Source organism: Eucyclogobius newberryi, unplaced genomic scaffold, assembly GCF_026437365.1.
Source record: "Eucyclogobius newberryi isolate DKJ021-1_F unplaced genomic scaffold, fEucNew1.0.hap1 SCAF_10, whole genome shotgun sequence".
Lineage (NCBI taxonomy): Eukaryota > Metazoa > Chordata > Actinopteri > Gobiiformes > Gobiidae > Eucyclogobius > Eucyclogobius newberryi.
Genome location: NW_027315724.1, coordinates 36,082,166 through 36,104,251, shown reverse-complemented (window position 1 = coordinate 36,104,251; position 22,086 = coordinate 36,082,166). Strand labels below are relative to the sequence as shown.

The window sequence follows — 22,086 nt, the reverse complement described above, 5'->3', positions numbered from 1 at the left end:
AAAGGTTTTTATCAGTCAAAAACGTCTAGCTGCAGATCACGAGCGTTTCATGTAGTAAAACATTCAAGTCAAAGGAAAAGGAAAGACTCAAGGGCTGTAGACCTGTAGACCTTTAGACCTGTAGACTAGACCTGTAGACTAGACCTGTAGACCTTTAGACCTGTAGACTAGACCTGTAGACCTTTAGACCTGTAGACCTTTAGACCTGTAGACCTGTAGACCTATAGACTAGACCTGTAGACCTTTAGACCTGTAGACCTTTAGACCTGTAGACCTTTAGACCTGTAGACTAGACCTGTAGACCTTTAGACCTGTAGACTAGACCTGTAGACCTTTAGACCTGTAGACTAGACCTGTAGACCTGTAGACCTATAGACTAGACCTGTAGACCTGTAGACCTTTAGACCTGTAGACTAGACCTGTAGACCTTTAGACCTGTAGACTAGACCTTTAGACCTGTAGACCTTTAGACCTGTAGACTAGACCTGTAGACTAGACCTGTAGACCTGTAGACCTGTAGACCTTTAGACCTGTAGACCTTTAGACCTGTAGACCTTTAGACCTGTAGACTAGACCTGTAGACCTTTAGACCAGTAGACTAGACCTGTAGACCTTTAGACCTGTAGACTAGACCTGTAGACCTTTAGACCTGTAGACTAGACCTGTAGACCTTTAGACCAGTAGACTAGACCTGTAGACCTTTAGACCTGTAGACTAGACCTGTAGACCTGTAGACCTGTAGACCTTTAGACCTGTAGACCTGTAGACCTTTAGACCTGTAGAACTTTAGACCTGTAGACTAGACCTGTAGACCTTTAGACCTGTAGACTAGACCTGTAGACCTTTAGACCTGTAGACTAGACCTGTAGACCTTTAGACCTGTAGACTAGACCTGTAGAACTTTAGACCTGTAGACTAGACCTGTAGACCTTTAGACCTGTAGACTAGACCTTTAGACCTTTAGACCTGTAGACTAGACCTGTAGACCTTTAGACCTGTAGACCTTTAGACCTGTAGACTAGACCTGTAGACCTTTAGACCTGTAGACCTTTAGACCTGTAGACTAGACCTGTAGACCTTTAGACCTGTAGACCTTTAGACCTGTAGACTAGACCTGTAGACCTTTAGACCTGTAGACTAGACCTGTAGACCTTTAGACCTGTAGACTAGACCTGTAGACCTGTAGACCTTTAGACCTGTAGACCTTTAGACCTGTAGACTAGACCTGTAGACCTTTAGACCTGTAGACTAGACCTGTAGACCTTTAGACCTGTAGACTAGACCTGTAGACCTGTAGACCTTTAGACCTGTAGACTAGACCTGTAGACTAGACCTGTAGACCTTTAGACCTGTAGACTAGACCTTTAGACCTTTAGACCTGTAGACTAGACCTGTAGACCTTTAGACCTGTAGACCTTTAGACCTGTAGACTAGACCTGTAGACCTTTAGACCTGTAGACTAGACCTGTAGACCTTTAGACCTGTAGACTAGACCTGTAGACCTGTAGACCTTTAGACCTGTAGACTAGACCTGTAGACTAGACCTGTAGACCTTTAGACCTGTAGACTAGACCTGTAGACCTTTAGACCTGTAGACCTGTAGACCTATAGACTAGACCTGTAGACCTTTAGACCTGTAGACCTTTAGACCTGTAGACCTTTAGACCTGTAGACCTATAGACTAGACCTGTAGACCTTTAGACCTGTAGACCTTTAGACCTGTAGACTAGACCTGTAGACCTTTAGACCTGTAGACTAGACTTGTAGACCTTTAGACCTGTAGACTAGACCTGTAGACCTTTAGACCTTTAGACCTGTAGACCTGTAGACCTTTAGACCTGTAGAACTTTAGACCTGTAGACCTTTAGACCTGTAGACTAGACCTGTAGACCTTTAGACCTGTAGACTAGACCTGTAGACCTTTAGACCTGTAGACTAGACCTGTAGACTAGACCTGTAGACCTTTAGACCTGTAGACCTGTAGACCTATAGACTAGACCTGTAGACCTGTAGACCTTTAGACCTGTAGACTAGACCTGTAGACCTTTAGACCTGTAGACTAGACCTGTAGACCTTTAGACCTGTAGACTAGACCTTTAGACCTGTAGACCTTTAGACCTGTAGACTAGACCTGTAGACCTGTAGACCTGTAGACCTTTAGACCTGTAGACCTTTAGACCTGTAGACCTTTAGACCTGTAGACTAGACCTGTAGACCTTTAGACCTGTAGACTAGACCTGTAGACCTTTAGACCTGTAGACTAGACCTGTAGACCTTTAGACCTGTAGACCTGTAGAACTTTAGACCTGTAGACTAGACCTGTAGACCTTTAGACCTGTAGACCTTTAGACCTGTAGACTAGACCTGTAGACCTGTAGACCTTCAGACCTGTAGACCTTTATACCTGTAGACCTTTAGACCTGTAGACCTTTAGACCTGTAGACCTGTAGACCTTTAGACCTGTAGACCTTTAGACCTGTAGACCTTTAGACCTGTAGACCTTTAGACCTGTAGACTAGACCTGTAGACCTTTAGACCTGTAGACTAGACCTGTAGACCTTTATACCTGTAGACCTTTAGACCTGTAGACCTTTAGACCTGTAGACCTGTAGACCTTTAGACCTGTAGACCTTTAGACCTGTAGACCTTTAGACCTGTAGACTAGACCTGTAGACCTTTAGACCTGTAGACTAGACCTGTAGACCTTTAGACCAGTAGACTAGACCTGTAGACCTTTAGACCTGTAGACTAGACCTGTAGACCTGTAGACCTTTAGACCTGTAGACCTGTAGACCTTTAGACCTGTAGAACTTTAGACCTGTAGACTAGACCTGTAGACCTTTAGACCTGTAGACTAGACCTGTAGACCTTTAGACCTTTAGACTAGACCTGTAGACCTTTAGACCTGTAGACTAGACCTGTAGAACTTTAGACCTGTAGACTAGACCTGTAGACCTTTAGACCTGTAGACTAGACCTGTAGACCTTTAGACCTTTATACGTGTAGACCTTTAGACCTGTAGACTAGACCTGTAGAACTTTAGACCTGTAGACTAGACCTGTAGACCTTTAGACCTGTAGACCTTTAGACCTGTAGACTAGACCTGTAGACCTGTAGACCTGTAGACCTTTAGACCTGTAGACCTTTAGACCTGTAGACCTTTAGACCTGTAGACTAGACCTGTAGACCTTTAGACCTGTAGACTAGACCTGTAGACCTTTAGACCTGTAGACTAGACCTGTAGACCTTTAGACCTGTAGACCTGTAGAACTTTAGACCTGTAGACTAGACCTGTAGACCTTTAGACCTGTAGACCTTTAGACCTGTAGACTAGACCTGTAGACCTGTAGACCTTCAGACCTGTAGACCTTTATACCTGTAGACCTTTAGACCTGTAGACCTTTAGACCTGTAGACCTGTAGACCTTTAGACCTGTAGACCTTTAGACCTGTAGACCTTTAGACCTGTAGACCTTTAGACCTGTAGACTAGACCTGTAGACCTTTAGACCTGTAGACTAGACCTGTAGACCTTTATACCTGTAGACCTTTAGACCTGTAGACCTTTAGACCTGTAGACCTGTAGACCTTTAGACCTGTAGACCTTTAGACCTGTAGACCTTTAGACCTGTAGACTAGACCTGTAGACCTTTAGACCTGTAGACTAGACCTGTAGACCTTTAGACCAGTAGACTAGACCTGTAGACCTTTAGACCTGTAGACTAGACCTGTAGACCTGTAGACCTTTAGACCTGTAGACCTGTAGACCTTTAGACCTGTAGAACTTTAGACCTGTAGACTAGACCTGTAGACCTTTAGACCTGTAGACTAGACCTGTAGACCTTTAGACCTTTAGACTAGACCTGTAGACCTTTAGACCTGTAGACTAGACCTGTAGAACTTTAGACCTGTAGACTAGACCTGTAGACCTTTAGACCTGTAGACTAGACCTGTAGACCTTTAGACCTTTATACGTGTAGACCTTTAGACCTGTAGACCTTTAGACCTGTAGACCTGTAGACCTTTAGACCTGTAGACCTTTAGACCTTTAGACCTGTAGACCTGTAGACCTTTAGACCTGTAGACCTGTAGACCTTTAGACCTGTAGACCTTTAGACCTGTAGACTTTTAGACCTGTAGACCTTTAGACCTGTAGACCTTTATGCCTTTAGACCTGTAGACCTTTAGACCTGTAGACCTTTAGACCTGTAGACCTTTAGACCTGTAGACCTGTAGACCTTTATACCTTTAGACCTTTGGGATGATGAGGATGTATTTGGCCCACAGCAGACGAATCAACCTGGAGCGACAAATCAAAGTTGAATCAGCCTCTTGTTGTTTTTGCGTAAGATTCTAATCGTGTTGAGACCTTTTGTCAGCGTTGAGTCGACCCTTTGTGTCAGTATTGTCCAGACCTTTGGACAGAACCCGGCGTAACCAGCATGTCTCTCTCTGTCGCAGATCACGCAGCTGAAGATCGAGAACAATCCGTTCGCCAAAGGCTTCAGAGGCAGCGAGGAGGGCGACCTGAGGGTGTCCCGCCTGCAGGGGTAAAGTCTCCGCCCACAGCTCAGTTTGACATGAATGACACATCCTACAGTTAGATACACCCAGCACACAGCCGTCTGATTTTAGTATAACACCCACAATACAGAACATTACACGTTACAAGGAAAACGTTTGGTATTTCAGCGTTAAACTCTCCAGTGTTTTTTTGAATGATAAAGGCCGGGACAGCGCCATACAGTGGTTAAAGGGGCAGTTAGTGGTGCCAGCCCAACCCTTTAGGCCCCCAGAGAGTGCTAGCCCAACCCTTACCCTTTTAGGCCCCCAGAGAGTACTAACCCAACCCTTTAGGCTCCAAGAGAGTGCTAACCCAACCCTTTAGGCTCCAAGAGAGTGCTAACCCAACCCTTTAGGCCCCCAGAGAGTGCTAACCCAACCCTTTAGGCCTCCAGAGAGTGCTAACCCAACCCTTTAGGCCTCCAGAGAGTGCTAACCCAACCCTATAGGCTCCAAGAGAGTGCTAACCCAACCCTTTAGGCCTCCAGAGAGTGCTAACACAACCCTATAGGCTCCAAGAGAGTGCTAACACAACCCTTTAGCCCCCTAGAGAGTGCTAACCCAACCCTTTAGGCCTTCAGAGAGCGCTAACACAACCCTTTAGCCTCCAAACATCACTAACGACAAAAAAACAGGTTCGTTTTGGCGACTGACGGACACTCGACCGTACAAGTTCATGCCAGCCATTAGGACCACAATTAGCACCACAATTAGCACGCACGGAAACCACGTAGTAAACACTTCTTTAATCCAACATTTTGGACAACAACGCACCAAAAAAACGGAAGGAAATGTTTGTTCCGTTTCAACGAGCACCAGAAAAGATGGTTGAAGTGAGATGTGGACTAATGTTTTAATGTTGCTGCCTCGTAAAGATGATTACGGGATCAAACGATCGTCGGTCCTGGAAGAGTCGATAAGAATGTCGTGTTTATTATCTCTTCCGTTTGCGTCCGGCGCAGAAAGGAGTACCCGGTGATCTCCAAGAACGTGGTGCGTCAGAGGCTCATCTCGTCGCACTCGCACCTGTCGGGTAAACTGAGCTCCGGCGTTCTCCAGGGGCACCCGCAGGTCCTGACCCAGTACCAGTACCACGATCCCGGGGCAAGTCCAGACCAGGAGCCTCTGTCCGGCCACTTCAGCCAGAGAGAACCCGGGCTCCTCTACCACTGCTTCAAACACAGAGGTACGGGCGCTGCTTCAAACACAGAGGTACGGGCGCCGCTTCAAACACAGAGGTGCGGGCGCTGCATCAAACACAGAGGTGCGGGCGCTGCTTCAAACACAGAGGTGCGGGCGCTGCTTCAAACACAGAGGTGCGGGCGCTGCTTCAAACACAGAGGTGCGGGCGCCGCTTCAAACACAGAGGTGCGGGCGCTGCATCAAACACAGAGGTGCGGGCGCTGCTTCAAACACAGAGGTGCGGGCGCTGCTTCAAACACAGAGGTGCGGGCGCTGCATCAAACACAGAGGTGCGGGCGCTGCTTCAAGCACAGAGGTGCGGGCGCTGCTTCAAGCACAGAGGTGCGGGCGCTGCTTCAAGCACAGAGGTGCGGGCGCTGCTTCAAACACAGAGGTGCGGGCGCTGCTTCAAACACAGAGGTGCGGGCGCTGCTTCAAACACAGAGGTGCGGGCGCTGCTTCAAACACAGAGGTGCGGGCGCTGCTTCAAACACAGAGGTGCGGGCGCTGCTTCAAACACAGAGGTGCGGGCGCTGCTTCAAACACAGAGGTGCGGGCGCTGCTTCAAACACAGAGGTGCGGGCGCTGCATGCCCCGGATTCCACATATCCGGGTTCCACATGTTTAGTTTCTAACTCTCTGGTGTGTTTCTTCCAGACGGCGGGCGTCACTTGGAGTTGGACTGCAAGCGCCCGTATTTAGACAGTTCGCCTTCCGTTCCGGACGAGTATTTCCGATCTCCCCCTTCGTCCTTCGACTCGCCGCTCCTGTCGCACCCGTACTGCCCCGAGTCCATGCCGCCGCCGCCGCCCCGGGAACCCTGCATGTACAACTCCCTGGAGAGCGACCACGGCAACCTGCACGACCCCGAGGACCTGCCCAACCCCATCAACTGCAACGTGTGGATGCAGCCGTACACTCGCTACGGCGTGGAGGGCGTCGCGTACCAGCCGTTCGCCGCGCACTTCGCCAACACGACGCACCCCTCCCCGACGCTAGCGCAGAGGCCGCAGGGGGAGCTCTACAACGCCGCGGCGGCGGCGCAGAGGGGCTTGCCGGTCCCTCCGCATGCCGCGCCCTCCTCGACCTCCTGCGCCGGAGCCAGAGAGCGGGCGCTGTATCACAAAAAGCCCGGCAGAGATTTTAGCGGGTACGCCGCGCAGGGAGCGATCGCGTCGTACCCGTATCAGGTGGGACTGAACACGTGGGCCGAAAGCTAACGCGAACGGGGGCTATACTAACGGCGGCTATGCTAACGGCGGCTAACGGTACGGACAGATTGCACTCTAAAACCATTTTGGAAGTGACTTTTTTCCGGTTTATGAAGTGTTGATGTTGTTGGTTTTCTTGATTTACAGTGTATTTATGTCGCGGTCATTCGCTCACGTTATGTAATCGTGTAAAACTAGTTCTTTATATGTTTTATTGTTTTAACGTGGACGACACCCTGAGCTAAACCAGGTCTAAACTCAAGTTAAAAAGGACTATAATATGATTCAAACGGTCTGTACCTGAGTTTTTCATTTAATAAAGTAAAATCTGATTTGCTCCAGTTCAGCTATTTTGTAAAAGCAGCTCTCGGGGTCAAAACGAGACCGCTGTGTGCTGCATGCGTCGAACTACAGAAGCAGGAAGTGTGCTGTTAGCATACTAATGTCTGTTAGCTTTAATGCATCAGGACAGTGAGGAATACATTTGGACCAAAGTGTTTATAATGAATCCTTGTCCGTTTTTTAATGTTTTAAAAAGGTAAAAATCAGGTACAGCAGTTTAAGTTGTTCTACGCCAAAAACAGGATCAATATTGTACTTTGTAAATTGTAAATACTTTTTTAATGGGGCCATAAAACACGGCAAAGTAAAAATAATAAAGACTATTTTGGCGACTGATCAGAAGTATTATAGAAGCTTATTTTAGACGTTTTATTTGAGTGATTTTAGGGCCAAAAAAACTGAATTCTTCTTGACTTCTTCATGTTGCACTGACAGGTTTAGTCTCCCCACTTCAAATTAATGCTAAAAAAATGAAAACAAACTCTATTTCCCAACATAAAGTCTGTAAAATCTGCTGGCGTCACATTCCGCATTAGCACGTAGCATCTTTAGCTCGGTGACGGAATATGGTTCATATGCCAGCAATTAATTGGGTTTGGGATTAAAAAAAAAAGTATATAATGTCACGCAAAGAGTAAAAACGTACGATGTGCAAAAACAAAAAGAACAATTTATTAAAAGTACCGCCCACTTTTGACGTTACGGTTGGTGAAAGCGTGAAAAACAATGCCTTTATCGTGACACAAAGGGTGATTTTCTGAAACGCCCTCACGTCCTCACAGAGCGTTTTTATCACGTTAACCGTCGTGTCAAACAGAGTCAAGCTCAAGAACGGCAAAAAAACAAGGTATTTTAGTTTAATTTAGCCATATTTGTGTCGTTAGCGTTTATGTAGCTCAGGATTTCTGTTTGAAAAGGTTCATTAAACTTATTTTATACAAAGTACTGACAAAGCACAAAAGCTACATTTGAAAATCTTTGTTTTTTCTGCATCTTTAAAAATAAGAGGTTTTTTTTAATTATTATTTTATTTAGCAGCATGTACAAAGACTTCTTTTTTGGCTTAAACATATTTTTATTGTAACAAAGGGTTTGTTCAATGTGCCAAAGTCAGATTAATCTCCAAGTTTCATCAAATTAAAAGATGATATTTCCAAATGGGTGACGCGCGTCTCTACTGCGTTTGTGTCTTCATTGTACTTCCTGTATCGTCTCCATGGCAACACACCACAGTTTAGAGCAACTGACATGTAGTTCTGGTGAATATTAGCTTTCAGAGTTCCAGAAAATATTTAGAAAAGCGATACAGGTAAACGAAGGGCGGAGCCTCAGGTGAAGCTCCAGTAAAACGTTGTCCAGATGAAACAGGTGAACAAAGGGTGGAGTCTCAGGTGAAGCGTTGTCCAGATGAAACAGGTAAACAGAGGGCGGAGTCTCAGGTGAAGCTCTAGTAAAACGCTGTCGAGATGAAACAGGTAAACAGAGGGCGGAGTCTCAGGTGAAGCTCTAGTAAAACGCTGTCGAGATGAAACAGGTAAACAGAGGGCGGAGTCTCAGGTGAAGCTCTAGTAAAACGCTGTCGAGATGAAACAGGTAAACAGAGGGCGGAGTCTCAGGTGAAGCGTTGTCCAGATGAAACAGGTAAACAGAGGGCGGAGCCTCAGGTGAAGCTCCAGTAAAACGTTGTCCAGATGAAACAGGTGAACAGAGGGCGGAGTCTCAGGTGAAGCTCCATTTTGCCTGACGAAGGCCTGGACGCCGAAACGTTGCCTCTTTACTATAAAACTTTTATTTTGCAAGTTTGACAGTGTGCAGGATTTCTTTCCCTTTACAGTTCAGCGTCAGTACGCCCTTATCCTACGCACCTGGCACAGAACCTGATGTGCGGAGCATCGTCTTGATTTCCAGGTGAAGCTCCAGTAAAACGTTGTCCAGATGAAACAGGTAAACAGAGGGCGGAGTCTCAGGTGAAGCGTTGTCCAGATGAAACCTTCCTCCAGACTGTGCTCGGTCCAGTCCTCTTGGAGGTCGTCACATCGTCTCTTTTGTCTCTCGTCCTCTTACAGACAATAGAAACATCCGGAATATGAGTTTACGGCCCTGATGATACGGTCAAAGTGCTGCAGTTTATTAAAAAACACAATTAAAAGACTGATCCAAACGTGTGTTTCTTCAGAACATCGTGAGATTCTCTGGACCAACATCACGTCCACTTATGTCCAGAACACGACTGACACAACAACCCGTATATAAGTGAGTTTCATCAAGTAAATATCATGAAACACTAGTTAGTAAGATTCAGATTCCCGGTAGACTCGGACGCGCTTGACCTTTGACCCTCGCTGACCTTTGACCCTCGCTCCGTTCTCCCCCGACCCACGACCGACGCGTTTAAACCCACATGAGCGGCTGTCTTTGATGGAAATCCCTCTAATCGAAGCTACAGTAGATGAATGTGAAGAGACCAGGGCGGCGGGGGGAGGGGCTGGGGGGGCGGGGCAGAGAGGGGCGGGGCGGCGGCTCGGGCCTGGTTCATGTCAGCACGTTCTCATGAGGGAGCTACCACCAACATCAACAAATCACGGCACACTTATCTCCACACGGCGGCGGATGAAAGCGCCCGAGCCGTCGCGAGATAGGGCCAAACGCCATAAATCCAGAGGCAAATTAAGAGGTTGAAGGCTCCGCCATTTAGTAAAAGTGTCTGTGAGATAACGACCGAGAGGAGGAGACGGAAGAGCAGACGGGAGTACAAGTACACGGGAGCGCGCGAGTACTGCTGGGCCGAGTACAAGTACACGGGAGCGCGCGAGTACTGCTGGGCCGAGTACAAGTACACGGGAGCGAGCGACTCAGAGTACTGCAGGGCCGAGTACAAGTACACGGGAGCGCGCGAGTACTGCAGGGCCGAGTACAAGTACACGGGAGCGAGCGACTCAGAGTACTGCAGGGCCGAGTACAAGTACACGGGAGCGCGCGAGTACTGCAGGGCCGAGTACAAGTACACGGGAGCGAGCGACTCAGAGTACTGCTGGGCCGAGTACAAGTACACGGGAGCTCATGACTCAGAGTACTGCAGGGCCGAGTACAAGTACACAGGAGCGCGCGACTCAGAGTACTGCATGGCCGAGTACAAGTACACGGGAGCTCATGACTCAGAGTACTGCAGGGCCGAGTACAAGTACACGGGAGCTCATGACTCAGAGTACTGCAGGGCCGAGTACAAGTACACAGGAGTGCGCGAGTACTGCAGGGCCGAGTACAAGTACACGGGAGCTCATGACTCAGAGTACTGCAGGGCCGAGTACAAGTACACGGGAGCTCATGACTCAGAGTACTGCAGGGCCGAGTACAAGTACACAGGAGTGCGCGAGTACTGCAGGGCCGAGTACAAGTACACGGGAGCTCATGACTCAGAGTACTGCAGGGCCGAGTACAAGTACACGGGAGCTCATGACTCAGAGTACTGCAGGGCCGAGTACAAGTACACGGGAGCGCGCGAGTACTGCAGGGCCGAGTACAAGTACACGGGAGCGAGCGACTCAGAGTACTGCAGGGCCGAGTACAAGTACACGGGAGCGCGCGAGTACTGCAGGGCCGAGTACAAGTACACGGGAGCGAGCGACTCAGAGTACTGCTGGGCCGAGTACAAGTACACGGGAGCTCATGACTCAGAGTACTGCAGGGCCGAGTACAAGTACACAGGAGCGCGCGACTCAGAGTACTGCATGGCCGAGTACAAGTACACGGGAGCTCATGACTCAGAGTACTGCAGGGCCGAGTACAAGTACACGGGAGCTCATGACTCAGAGTACTGCAGGGCCGAGTACAAGTACACAGGAGTGCGCGAGTACTGCAGGGCCGAGTACAAGTACACGGGAGCTCATGACTCAGAGTACTGCAGGGCCGAGTACAAGTACACGGGAGCTCATGACTCAGAGTACTGCAGGGCCGAGTACAAGTACACAGGAGTGCGCGAGTACTGCAGGGCCGAGTACAAGTACACGGGAGCTCATGACTCAGAGTACTGCAGGGCCGAGTACAAGTACACGGGAGCTCATGACTCAGAGTACTGCAGGGCCGAGTACAAGTACACGGGAGCGCTCGAGAGTACGTGTTGTATTTGTGATGTTTGATTTGACAGAGTCACACGTGGATGAGTCTTTGACCATTATTGAGCGTTTATTACTAAATGTAACGACTGTGACACGTGATTAAGTTTAATAAAACACTTTTGAACATGTTTTAGTCGTGATGCTGAATCATTTCATCCAAAAACGTGACTCAAAAATAGTTGAAAAACTCTGGAATGTGAGATGACTTTTAAAGGATGGATCACTTAATGAGGGATTATACGCACTGCTGCCAAAATGTGACTTTGTACTAGTTAAAAAGTACTTTTAACAGCAGAAGATAAGATGATATAGTTTAAGATGAAGCGACATTTAGAATGTTACGTAAATGTTGGTGTAAAACTCACAGCTAAAGCAACGCAATCGCCACAATTATATTATATTTATACTTCATCTGATGGTTTACAATATTTATATTATTTTCATTTTAAGTAGTATAGTAAGTTTTATAATAAAAGGTGTTAAGTTAGTAAAATAATGACCAATTATTGTGTCCGTGTAGTTTATTGACACAAAATACAGACCAGTGCAGTTTTTTAGGGTGAATATTCATATTCATAACTCAGACACTGGTAATTCGACTTTATTGGCACGAAAACGTATTCTTTGTGAATTCAAACCTTTTAATAAATACATTTTTGGCCCTGTTTTTACATTATTTCCTTTGATGGATAACGGCTCTTACACGATGTCTCTGTTAAACCTCCAACGGGAAAGTTACACAGTGAAACTTTAAGGGTGATTAAGCTTTGGTTTTATCAGTTATTTGTGAGTTATTTCCACATATTTTAAATACCATTCTCCATTATTAAAAAATATAACATATTTGAAAGGATTAAAATGAAGTCAAAGGTACTTTTAACCTGTTCTAACATTGTTCCTCATCACAAACACACTGGAGGAGCATTTAGCTTCAAAGTCGTCTCCTCCGAGCCTCAAAAACACTCCGTTCTGAAGTTCCCTGATCTGTGATGTCATATGCTGCGCTCCGAGGTTTCTGCTGTTTTTTAAGTCGATAAATCATCCCCAGACTTTAATCATTTACCGTCATTAAAGGCAACGACAACAACAACAACAATCATTAGCACTGTAACTTTACCTGGACACGGTTTGATTGCAGTTGAATCCAATGAAAGGATTACAAAGGGACATTAAGGACACGTTATAGCTTTATGGAATCTTACACGTCAAACACTTTACGTTGAATAAAAACACAACATTTAGTTAAAAAAAGCTGGTCCAAGTCCATTTTGTGACTGGATTTGTACCTCCTTCAGTCTTGGATGTGGATTTGAGAACAGCGCCACACGGAGGCCGGACACAGCCACACCTGGAACAGAGAGACAGAAAGCATTTACCTCGTCCCAGACTCACAGACCTGGAATCCGACTGTAGTTCAGGGGTAAATGCTCCAGTGAACCAAAGTGCTGAGGACCTGAAGAACAGCATGTAGTGAGTTCTCTAGGGATAAATACACTTGATCGTCTGTCATGTTGTGATCATTTTTGTATGATTCCTGCTCAGCCTGGACCACCTTGGGCGAGAGTTACTAACATATGAAGTCTGGAAGACCTAACTCCACCCATCTACGTCAAGGAGGATCTAAGGACAGAAGGAGGGTCTAAGGACAGAAGGAGGGTCTAAGGACAGAAGGAGAGTCTAAGGAGGGTGTAAGGACAGAAGGAGGGTGTAAGGACAGAGAGGGTGTAGGACAGAAGGAGGGTCTAAGGACAGAAGGAGGGTCTAAGGAGGGTGTAAGGACAGAAGGAGGGTGTAAGGACAGAGAGGGTGTAAGGACAGAAGGAGGGTCTAAGGACAGAAGGAGGGTTTACGGAGGGTGTAAGGACAGAAGGAGGGTCTAAGGACAGAAGGAGGGTGTAACGACAGAAGGAGGGTCTAAGGACAGAAGGAGGTTCTAAGGACAGAAGGAGGGTGTAACGACAGAAGGAGGGTCTAAGGACAGAAGGAGGGTCTAAGGACAGAAGGAGGGTGTAAGGACAGAAGGAGGGTCTAAGGACAGAAGGAGGGTCTAAAGAGGGTGTAAGGACAGAAGGAGGGTCTAAGGAGGGTGTAAGGACAGAAGGAGGGTGTAAGGACAGAAGGAGGGTCTAAGGACAGAAGGAGGGTCTAAGGAGGGTGTAAGGACAGAAGGAGGGTCTAAGGAGGGTGTAAGGACAGAAGGAGGGTGTAAGGACAGAAGGAGGGTCTAAGGACAGAAGGAGGGTTTAAGGACAGAAGGAGGGTTTAAGGAGGGTGTAAGGACAGAAGGAGGGTGTAAGGACAGAAGGAGGGTCTAAGGACAGAAGGAGGGTTTAAGGACAGAAGGAGGGTTTAAGGAGGGTGTAAGGACAGAAGGAGGGTGTAAGGACAGAAGGAGGGTCTAAGGACAGAAGGAGGGTCTAAGGAGGGTGTAAGGACAGAAGGAGGGTCTAAGGAGGGTGTAAGGACAGAAGGAGGGTGTAAGGACAGAAGGAGGGTCTAAGGACAGAAGGAGGGTTTAAGGACAGAAGGAGGGTTTAAGGAGGGTGTAAGGACAGAAGGAGGGTCTAAGGAGGGTATAAGGACAGAAGGAGGGTGTAAGGACAGAAGGAGGGTGTAAGGACAGAGAGGGTGTAAGGACAGAAGGAGGGTCTAAGGACAGAAGGAGGGTCTAAGGACAGAAGGAGGGTGTAAGGACAGAAGGAGGGTCTAAGGACAGAAGGAGGGTCTAAGGACAGAAGTAGGGTCTAAGGACAGAAGGAGGGTGTAAGGACAGAAGGAGGGTCTAAGGACAGAAGGAGGGTCTAAGGAGGGTGTAAGGACAGAAGGAGGGTCTAAGGAGGGTGTAAGGACAGAAGGAGGGTGTAAGGACAGAAGGAGGGTCTAAGGACAGAAGGAGGGTTTAAGGACAGAAGGAGGGTTTAAGGAGGGTGTAAGGACAGAAGGAGGGTCTAAGGAGGGTATAAGGACAGAAGGAGGGTGTAAGGACAGAAGGAGGGTGTAAGGACAGAGAGGGTGTAAGGACAGAAGGAGGGTCTAAGGACAGAAGGAGGGTTTAAGGAGGGTGTAAGGACAGAAGGAGGGTCTAAGGACTGAAGGAGGGTGTAAGGACAGAAGGAGGGTGTAACGACAGAAGGAGGATGTAAGGACAGAAGGAGGGTCTAAGGACAGAAGGAGGGTGTAAGGACAGAAGGAGAGTGTAAGGACAGAAGGAAGGTCTAAGGACAGAAGGAGGGTCTAAGGACAGAAGGAGGGTGTAAGGACAGAAGGAGGGTCTAAGGACAGAAGGAGGATGTAAGGACAGAAGGAGGGTCTAAGGACAGAAGGAGAGTCTAAGGACAGAAGGAGGATCTAAGGACAGAAGGAGGGTCTAAGGACAGAAGGAGGGTCTAAGGACAGAGAGGGTCTAAGGACAGAAGGAGGGTCTAAGGACAGAAGGAGGGTGTAAGGACAGAAGGAGTGTCTAAGGACAGAAGGAGGATGTAAGGACAGAAGGAGGGTCTAAGGACAGAAGGAGGGTCTAAGGACAGGGGACTCTGGGACATTGCCCTCGCATCTGTTCCCCATCTTCAATCAGCGCACTCAATCAGGCACGTCGCACCTCCTCTGCACCTCCTCTGCTCAGCGCACAGTCAGTCTGATATTAACCCTCACTCAGTTGGCTCGGCCGCTTCAGACCGTTCTGCGAGCCACCACCTCCCCTCCTCCTCCTCTGCATCCCTCTCATCCTAATCATCCTCTCTACCCTCTCACCACATCTAGTGACCAGGATGGCAGTGTCTTCCGCCGGGGTCTGAGCGCCACATAACCCACGTGATGAAGCTGCTGAACGGTCCTCTCTGTGTCTGAGTCTCAGGGTGAAGTAGATTTGTTTTCCTTGTTGACATTTGTGAGTCTGAAGCTCTGCGTTTGCTTTATTTGATGCGGTAAAAGGAACTTCTTTGTGAGCGGCTCCAAAAAGACACTTTAAGACAGAACAGGATTAATATGACGTCCATTACAAAGTCACTCAAACATTCTGCACTGAAAAGAAGCTAAAAAAGACTTAAACTTTCCCCATCAAACCAAAACAAACACAAACTGGACCAAGTTCATTCCAGGAAATCTGAGAAACTAACTCTGAAGAAAGAGAAAGATCTGTTCTTGTTCTGATCAAACATGTGACGTAAACTCTGGCTCGTGTTGTTTAAAGTCTGATTCTCGTCTGGAGGATCAATACATCGTTACGTGGTCGTCAGGGCAACAAAGGAGATTAGCTTCAGGTGAGACTTCAGCAGTGTGAACACATAAAAAAGACCTTATAGGGAAATAGTCTTTAAAAATGTGTATTCTTCTGTGAGCGCCTCTCCACAGATCTGCCTTTTAGGAGCCATCTACTTGTCTCCATGGACAGTGGTAGCAGCGGTCAAAGGGAGCAGTGGTCAAAAGGAGCAGAGGTCAAAGGGAGCAGCGGTCAAAATGAGCAGCAGCGGTGAGGAGCAGAGGTCAAAAGGAGGAGCAGTGGTCAAAAGGTGGAGCAGAGATCAAAAGGAGGAGCAGAGGTCAAAAGGAGGAGCAGTGGTCAAAAGGAGCAGAGGTCAAAAGGAGGAGCAGTGGTCAAAAGGAGGAGCAGAGGTCAAAATGAGGAGCAGCGGTCAAAATGAGCAGCAGCGGTGAGGAGCAGAGGTCAAAAGGAGGAGCAGTGGTCAAAAGGTGGAGCAGAGATCAAAAGGAGGAGCAGAGGTCAAAAGGTGGAGCAGAGGTCAAAATGAGGAGCAGCGGTCAAAAGGAGGAGCAGAGGTCAAAAGGAGCAGAGGTCAAAAGGAGCAGAGGTCTAAAGGAGGAGCAGAGGTCAAAAGGAGGAGCAGTGGTCAAAAGGAGCAGAGGTCAAAAGGAGGAGCAGTGGTCAAAAGGAGGAGCAGAGGTCAAAATGAGGAGCAGCGGTCAAAAGGAGGAGCAGAGGTCAAAAGGAGCAGAGGTCAAAAGGAGCAGAGGTCTAAAGGAGGAGCAGAGGTCAAAAGGAGAAGCAGTGGTCAAAAGGAGCAGAGGTCAAAAGGAGCAGCGGTCAAAAGGAGGAGCAGCGGTCAAAAGGAGGAGCAGCGGTCAAAAGGAGGAGGAGCGGTCAAAAGGAGGAGGAGCGGTCAAAAGGAGGAGCAGTGGTCAAAAGGAGGAGGAGCGGTCAAAAAGAGGAGCAGCGGTCAAAAGGAGGAGGAGCGGTCAAAAGGAGGAGCAGCGGTCAAAAGGAGGAGGAGCGGTCAAAAGGAGGAGCAGTGGTCAAAAGGAGGAGGAGCAGTCAAAAAGAGGAGCAGTGGTCAAAAGGAGGAGGAGCGGTCAAAAAGAGGAGCAGCGGTCAAAAGGAGGAGGAGCGGTCAAAAGGAGGAGCAGCGGTCAAAAGGAGGAGGAGCGGTCAAAAGGAGGAGCAGTGGTCAAAAGGAGGAGGAGCAGTCAAAAAGAGGAGCAGTGGTCAAAAGGAGGAGGAGCAGTCAAAAAGAGGAGCAGTGGTCAAAAGGAGGAGGAGCGGTCAAAAAGGAGGAGCAGCGGTCAAAAGGAGGAGGAGCGGTCAAAAGGAGGAGCAGTGGTCAAAAGGAGGAGGAGCAGTCAAAAAGAGGAGCAGTGGTCAAAAGGAGGAGGAGCAGTCAAAAAGAGGAGCAGTGGTCAAAAGGAGGAGGAGCAGTCAAAAAGAGGAGCAGTGGTCAAAAGGAGGAGGAGCGGTCAAAAAGAGCAGCGACTGTCCGTCTCGCGTCCGTCTGAGGGAGTCGGACCTCCTGGAGGTTTGGGAGTTTTTCCTGGTCAAGTAGGAGGGTCAAAGGTCAGAAGACTCTGGGACATTGCCAAGTCCCTGTGAACACTGTTAATCTGTTTTTCACCGTCGCCGAGGCAACGGCTGCTGTGACTTCAGCCGTTACAAAAGACATTGAACTGGTACGATCCGTCTGCATCGATCACTTTCAGGTATTTTTCTCATGTAAAAAACAGAATATGTCGTTTTAAATGGTTTATCGCCACGGCAACGGTCCTAATGGGGACGCAATACAGTCACCTCGCTTTTATTACTCACAACAAACTGCAACGTCATGGATTTATACATTTACCACAGGTTCTAGACCAAACTAACTCATAATTAGAATACTGTATTTACTTGAGTATAAGTCGCACCAGCCAAAAAATGCATAAAAGAGAAGAAAAAAACATATATAAGTCGCACTGGAGGATGAAATGAAGTGTGAAAATAACAAATAATATCATATATAAGTCTTATATAAGTATAAGTATGTAAGTATAAATATAAGTATAAGTTGCACCCCGTCCAAAACTATGAAAAAAGGTGCAACTTATAGTCCGGAAAATACAGTACTAAACAGTTAAAGCTTCACCCTGTAACTTTTCCATCATCTCAGTCACAGTTGGATCATTGTTGTGTGAACGATAAAGACTTTAAAACACTTTAAAAAACTTACATTTTTAGTGCCATTATTAAATCAAAATGTCAAAAAATACACTTTATTTGTAGATACCGTATTTTCCGGACTATAAGTCGCAAGAAAAAAACATATATAAGTCTCACTGGAGTATGAAATGTGGTTACAAGTGTGAAAATAACAAATAATATCACATATAAGTCGCTCCGGAGTATAAGTATAAAAGTATAAATATAAGTATAAGTCGCATTGAGGCCAAAACTATGAAAAAAGGTGCCACTTATAGTCCAGAAAATACGGTAGTCAAAAGCCATATGACACTTTAAAGCCATTATTTCTTCTCGTCGTCTGCACTGACTCAGAGCAAAGCATCATGATCCATGTAGTTTCTTATGATTTTAAGCCATTACTGCAAAGAAACTCAAAATTTGTTGAGACTTTCGACAAATATATCGCAATATTTCTGTCATCGTTACGTCCCGACAACAGGAACACGATCTTTAAAAACCGTTTACGTCTCGGCGTCGGTTCAGAGCGGTTGGCGTCGCCGACTCCGCCCGACCCGAGCGCTCGTTTCTCACCGAGGGCCAAGAGTTGAGAGTTTTCCGGCCTTAACGAGTCGCTCGGTCGCACATCTGGAGCACAGCACTCGGCCCGTTTCTAAATCTACGACATAAAAAGGCAATCCGGCTCCTCCGAAACGGCCGCGGATAAAAGCATCAATAAAACCAATCACTCCCACAGAGAAAACCCGGGATTACGGCGCGCAACGGCACGGAAAAAGAAAAAAGGGGAAGAAAAAAACAGAGAAAAACGGTTATTTACAGCGAACGCTTCAGAGGAGTTTGTTAAGAGCAAAACCAAGTCACGGAAAGTAAAGTATAAATATATATGTACGTGCGGAAGAGTTATGGCTGGAAGACCAGTGTAAGTTATGGAGCGCGCGGGGGAAACACGCAGATCGTAAAATCAGAAATATGCGAAAATAATAGTTCAAAGAGAGATTTAGACACTTTTGCTTTGGCTGTAAATAAAATCGATTTGGGTTGAGAAAAAAAAAGCGTGCGGGAACGGGAGACAAACAAAGTCATAAATCGTACTTTTTTGTTCAACGTTCTGTTTGTTAGCGTTAGCCTGTGCACTTTGACATAGGGTTAGCCTGTGCACTTTAACATAGGGTTAGCGTTAGCCTGTGCACTTTGACATAGGGTTAGCATTAGCCTGTGCACTTTAACATAGGGTTAGCGTTAGCCTGTGCACTTTGACATAGGGTTAGCGTTAGCCTGTGCACTTTGACATAGGGTTAGCGTTAGCCTGTGCACTTTGACATAGGGTTAGCCTGTGCACTTTGACATAGGGTTAGCATTAGCCTGTGCACGTTGACATAGGGTTAGCGTTAGCCTGTGCACTTTGACATAGGGTTAGCGTTAGCCTGTGCACTTTGACATAGGGTTAGCGTTAGCCTGTGCACTTTGACATAGGGTTAGCATTAGCCTGTGCACTTTGACATAGGGTTAGTTAGCCTGTGCACTTTGATATAGGGTTAGCGTTAGCCTGTGCACTTTGACATAGGGTTAGCATTAGCCTGTGCACTTTGACATAGGGTTAGCGTTAGCCTGTGCACTTTGACATAGGGTTAGCTTTAGCCTGTGCACTTTGACATAGGCTAGCGTTAGCCTGTGCACTTTGACATAGGGTTAGCGTTAGCCTGTGCATTTTGATATAGGGTTAGCGTTAGCCTGTGCATTTTGACATAGGGTTAGCATTAGCCTGTGCACTTTGACATAGGGTTAGCGTTAGCCTGTGCACTTTGACATAGGGTTAGCGTTAGCCTGTGCATTTTGACATAGGGTTAGCCTGTGCATTTTGACATAGGGTTAGCGTTAGCCTGTGCATTTTGACATAGGGTTAGCGTTAGCCTGTGCACTTTAAAATAGGGTTAGCATTAGCCTGTGCATTTTGACATAGGGTTAGCCTGTGCATTTTGACATAGGGTTAGCGTTAGCCTGTGCATTTTGACATAGGGTTAGCGTTAACCTGTGCATTTTGACATAGGGTTAGCGTTAGCCTGTGCATTTTGACATAGGGTTAGCGTTAACCTGTGCATTTTGACATAGGATTAGCGTTAGCCTGTGCATTTTGACATAAGGTTAGCCTGTGCATTTTGACATAGGGTTAGCGTTAGCCTGTGCACTTTGACATGGAGTTAGCCTGTGCACTTTGACATAGGGTTAGCGTAAGCCTGTGCACTTTGACATGGGGTTAGCCTGTGCACTTTGACATAGAGTTAGTGTTAGCTTGTGCACTTTGACATAGGGTTAGCGTTAGCCTGTGCACTTTGACATAGGGTTTTTAATAACTTTCCCACTCTTCATCTGCCAAAACAAAATTACTTTCTCTTTCCCAATTATTTTTAATATAATTAGTAGAGTGACCGTATAAATTGTTAATACTTTTATATGATTTAGATCATCAGTTTTTTGGTTCTGGCCTTGTTAAAGTTTCACTCTGTTAAAATCCTCTTTCTTCGTTTACTTCTGGGTTAAAATAACTCCTTATTCGTGCATTTCTGTAAAAGTCCCGTTTCTCCCGAGCGTCAACACAAACAGATCAAAGCCTTTGGTTTGATTATCTTTTATAATCTTTTGTTTTGCCGACCTTAAACCTCAGATCTGCGCCGCTCGCTGTGAAAACCTTTAAACGTCCCGGAGGATTTCAGATTTGCGCCGGAGCGTTCGCGCCCGAGCAGCTTTCTCACATCAATAAAGCGCAAACGTAAACATTTGTGCAAGAGCCGACTTCTCGCCGACACTTTTCGGGAACGAGAATAAAGACGTTTGCCAAATAAATCCCCGGCGCAGATATTTAAACCCCGAGGAGGGGTTTCTGCGTTTATCTCCGTCCTCGCTAGCGTCATCTATAAAAAGCAAACGCGCGACTTGCACCTTTTTTACAAGCGGCGCTCAGACCGAACTGAGCAAACAAAAGATAAAGTTTAAGGCGTCGGACCCGCCGCTCGGACCACATTTAAGGGACTAATGGGACGCGCGGGTTACAGTTTTAATATTAAGTGCAAATGTATAAAAGCGACAGTAAATCTAGGAGGAAATGGTCACGGGAAAGTTGAACGTTTCCAGGTTTGTGTCGCAGTAAAGACGCTGCGTAAAGTGAGTGTGAGCGCTGATTCTGAGATGAAAAGTGTGTGTTTATGCAGCGATTCTTTTGTCTTTGGAAGTGAAGGAAATTAAAAAGTATCGGGAACGTTTGTTCACATGGATCAGAAGCTAATTTAATCACCTGATTTTAGCGTTAGCCTGTGCACTTTGACATAGGGTTAACCAGTGCACTTTGACATAGGGTTAGCGTTAGCCTGTGCACTTTGACATAGGGTTAGCGTTAGCCTGTGCACTTTGACATAGGGTTAGCCAGTGCACTTTGACATAGGGTTAGCGTTAGCCTGTGCACTTTGACATAGGGTTAGCGTTAGCCGGTGCACTTTGACATAGGGTTAGCGTTAGCCTGTGCACTTTGACATAGGATTAGCGTTAGCCTGTGCACTTTGACATAGGGTTAACCAGTGCACTTTGACATAGGGTTAGCGTTAGCCTGTGCACTTTAACATAGGGTTAGCCTATGTCAAACGCTTGTTATGAGATGAAAAGTGTGTGTTTATGCAGCGATATGGTTTATTCTTTTGTCTTTGGACGTGAAGGAAATTAAAAAATATCAGGAACGTTTGTTCACTTGGATCAGAAGCTAATTTAATCACCTGATTTTAGCTGAATGAATAAGAAAACCCAGAACAAAAGCATACTTAAGAGACTTTAGGAGAATGTTCTTCGCTCTTTGTTTGAATAATTATTGTGAAAACCCCTCAAAGAACCTTAAAGTCAGTTTGACACGTTTTCCAAGCTGTGGGAGCAGCTTAACAGAACGATCGCGTCAGTCCAGACTCGAAGGCCGTGACTTTCAGCTCGAAAAGTCTTATAAATCAAGGACATCGAATGACGAAACCTCCGAGTGTCCACACTGTCCTGCAGAGGGCACTACACTGTCCTGCAGAGGGCACTATTCAGAGTGTCCAGCAGGTGGAAAACACTCAAAATATCCCACAATGCAACGGCAGGTCTGTAACTGGACACAACTGACCGACTGAAGCAGAAGAGCCGTTCAAACGCACCGTCCACTCGAGAATATGAACAAAACTCTCTTAAATACAGCGCTACGCCGCAAAGCCGCTAGCGTTAGCCGCTAACCTTAGCTTGAGTCGTCATCACAGG

At 46.8% G+C, this 22,086-nt stretch overlaps 1 protein-coding gene across 1 annotated transcript in view; it reads left to right on the top strand.

Moving 5' to 3' along the window:
• Positions 1-8,296, top strand: part of tbx4 (T-box transcription factor 4) — a 42,261-nt gene extending 33,965 nt beyond the window's left edge. The window contains exons 6-8 of the mRNA XM_072456182.1: positions 4,460-4,548; positions 5,524-5,747; positions 6,401-8,296. Of these exons, the coding sequence (XP_072312283.1) occupies positions 4,460-4,548; positions 5,524-5,747; positions 6,401-6,963 (876 nt within the window). The 3' untranslated portion in view covers positions 6,964-8,296. The remainder of the gene's footprint in view (positions 1-4,459; positions 4,549-5,523; positions 5,748-6,400) is intronic.
• Positions 8,297-22,086: the final 13,790 nt, after the last annotated feature.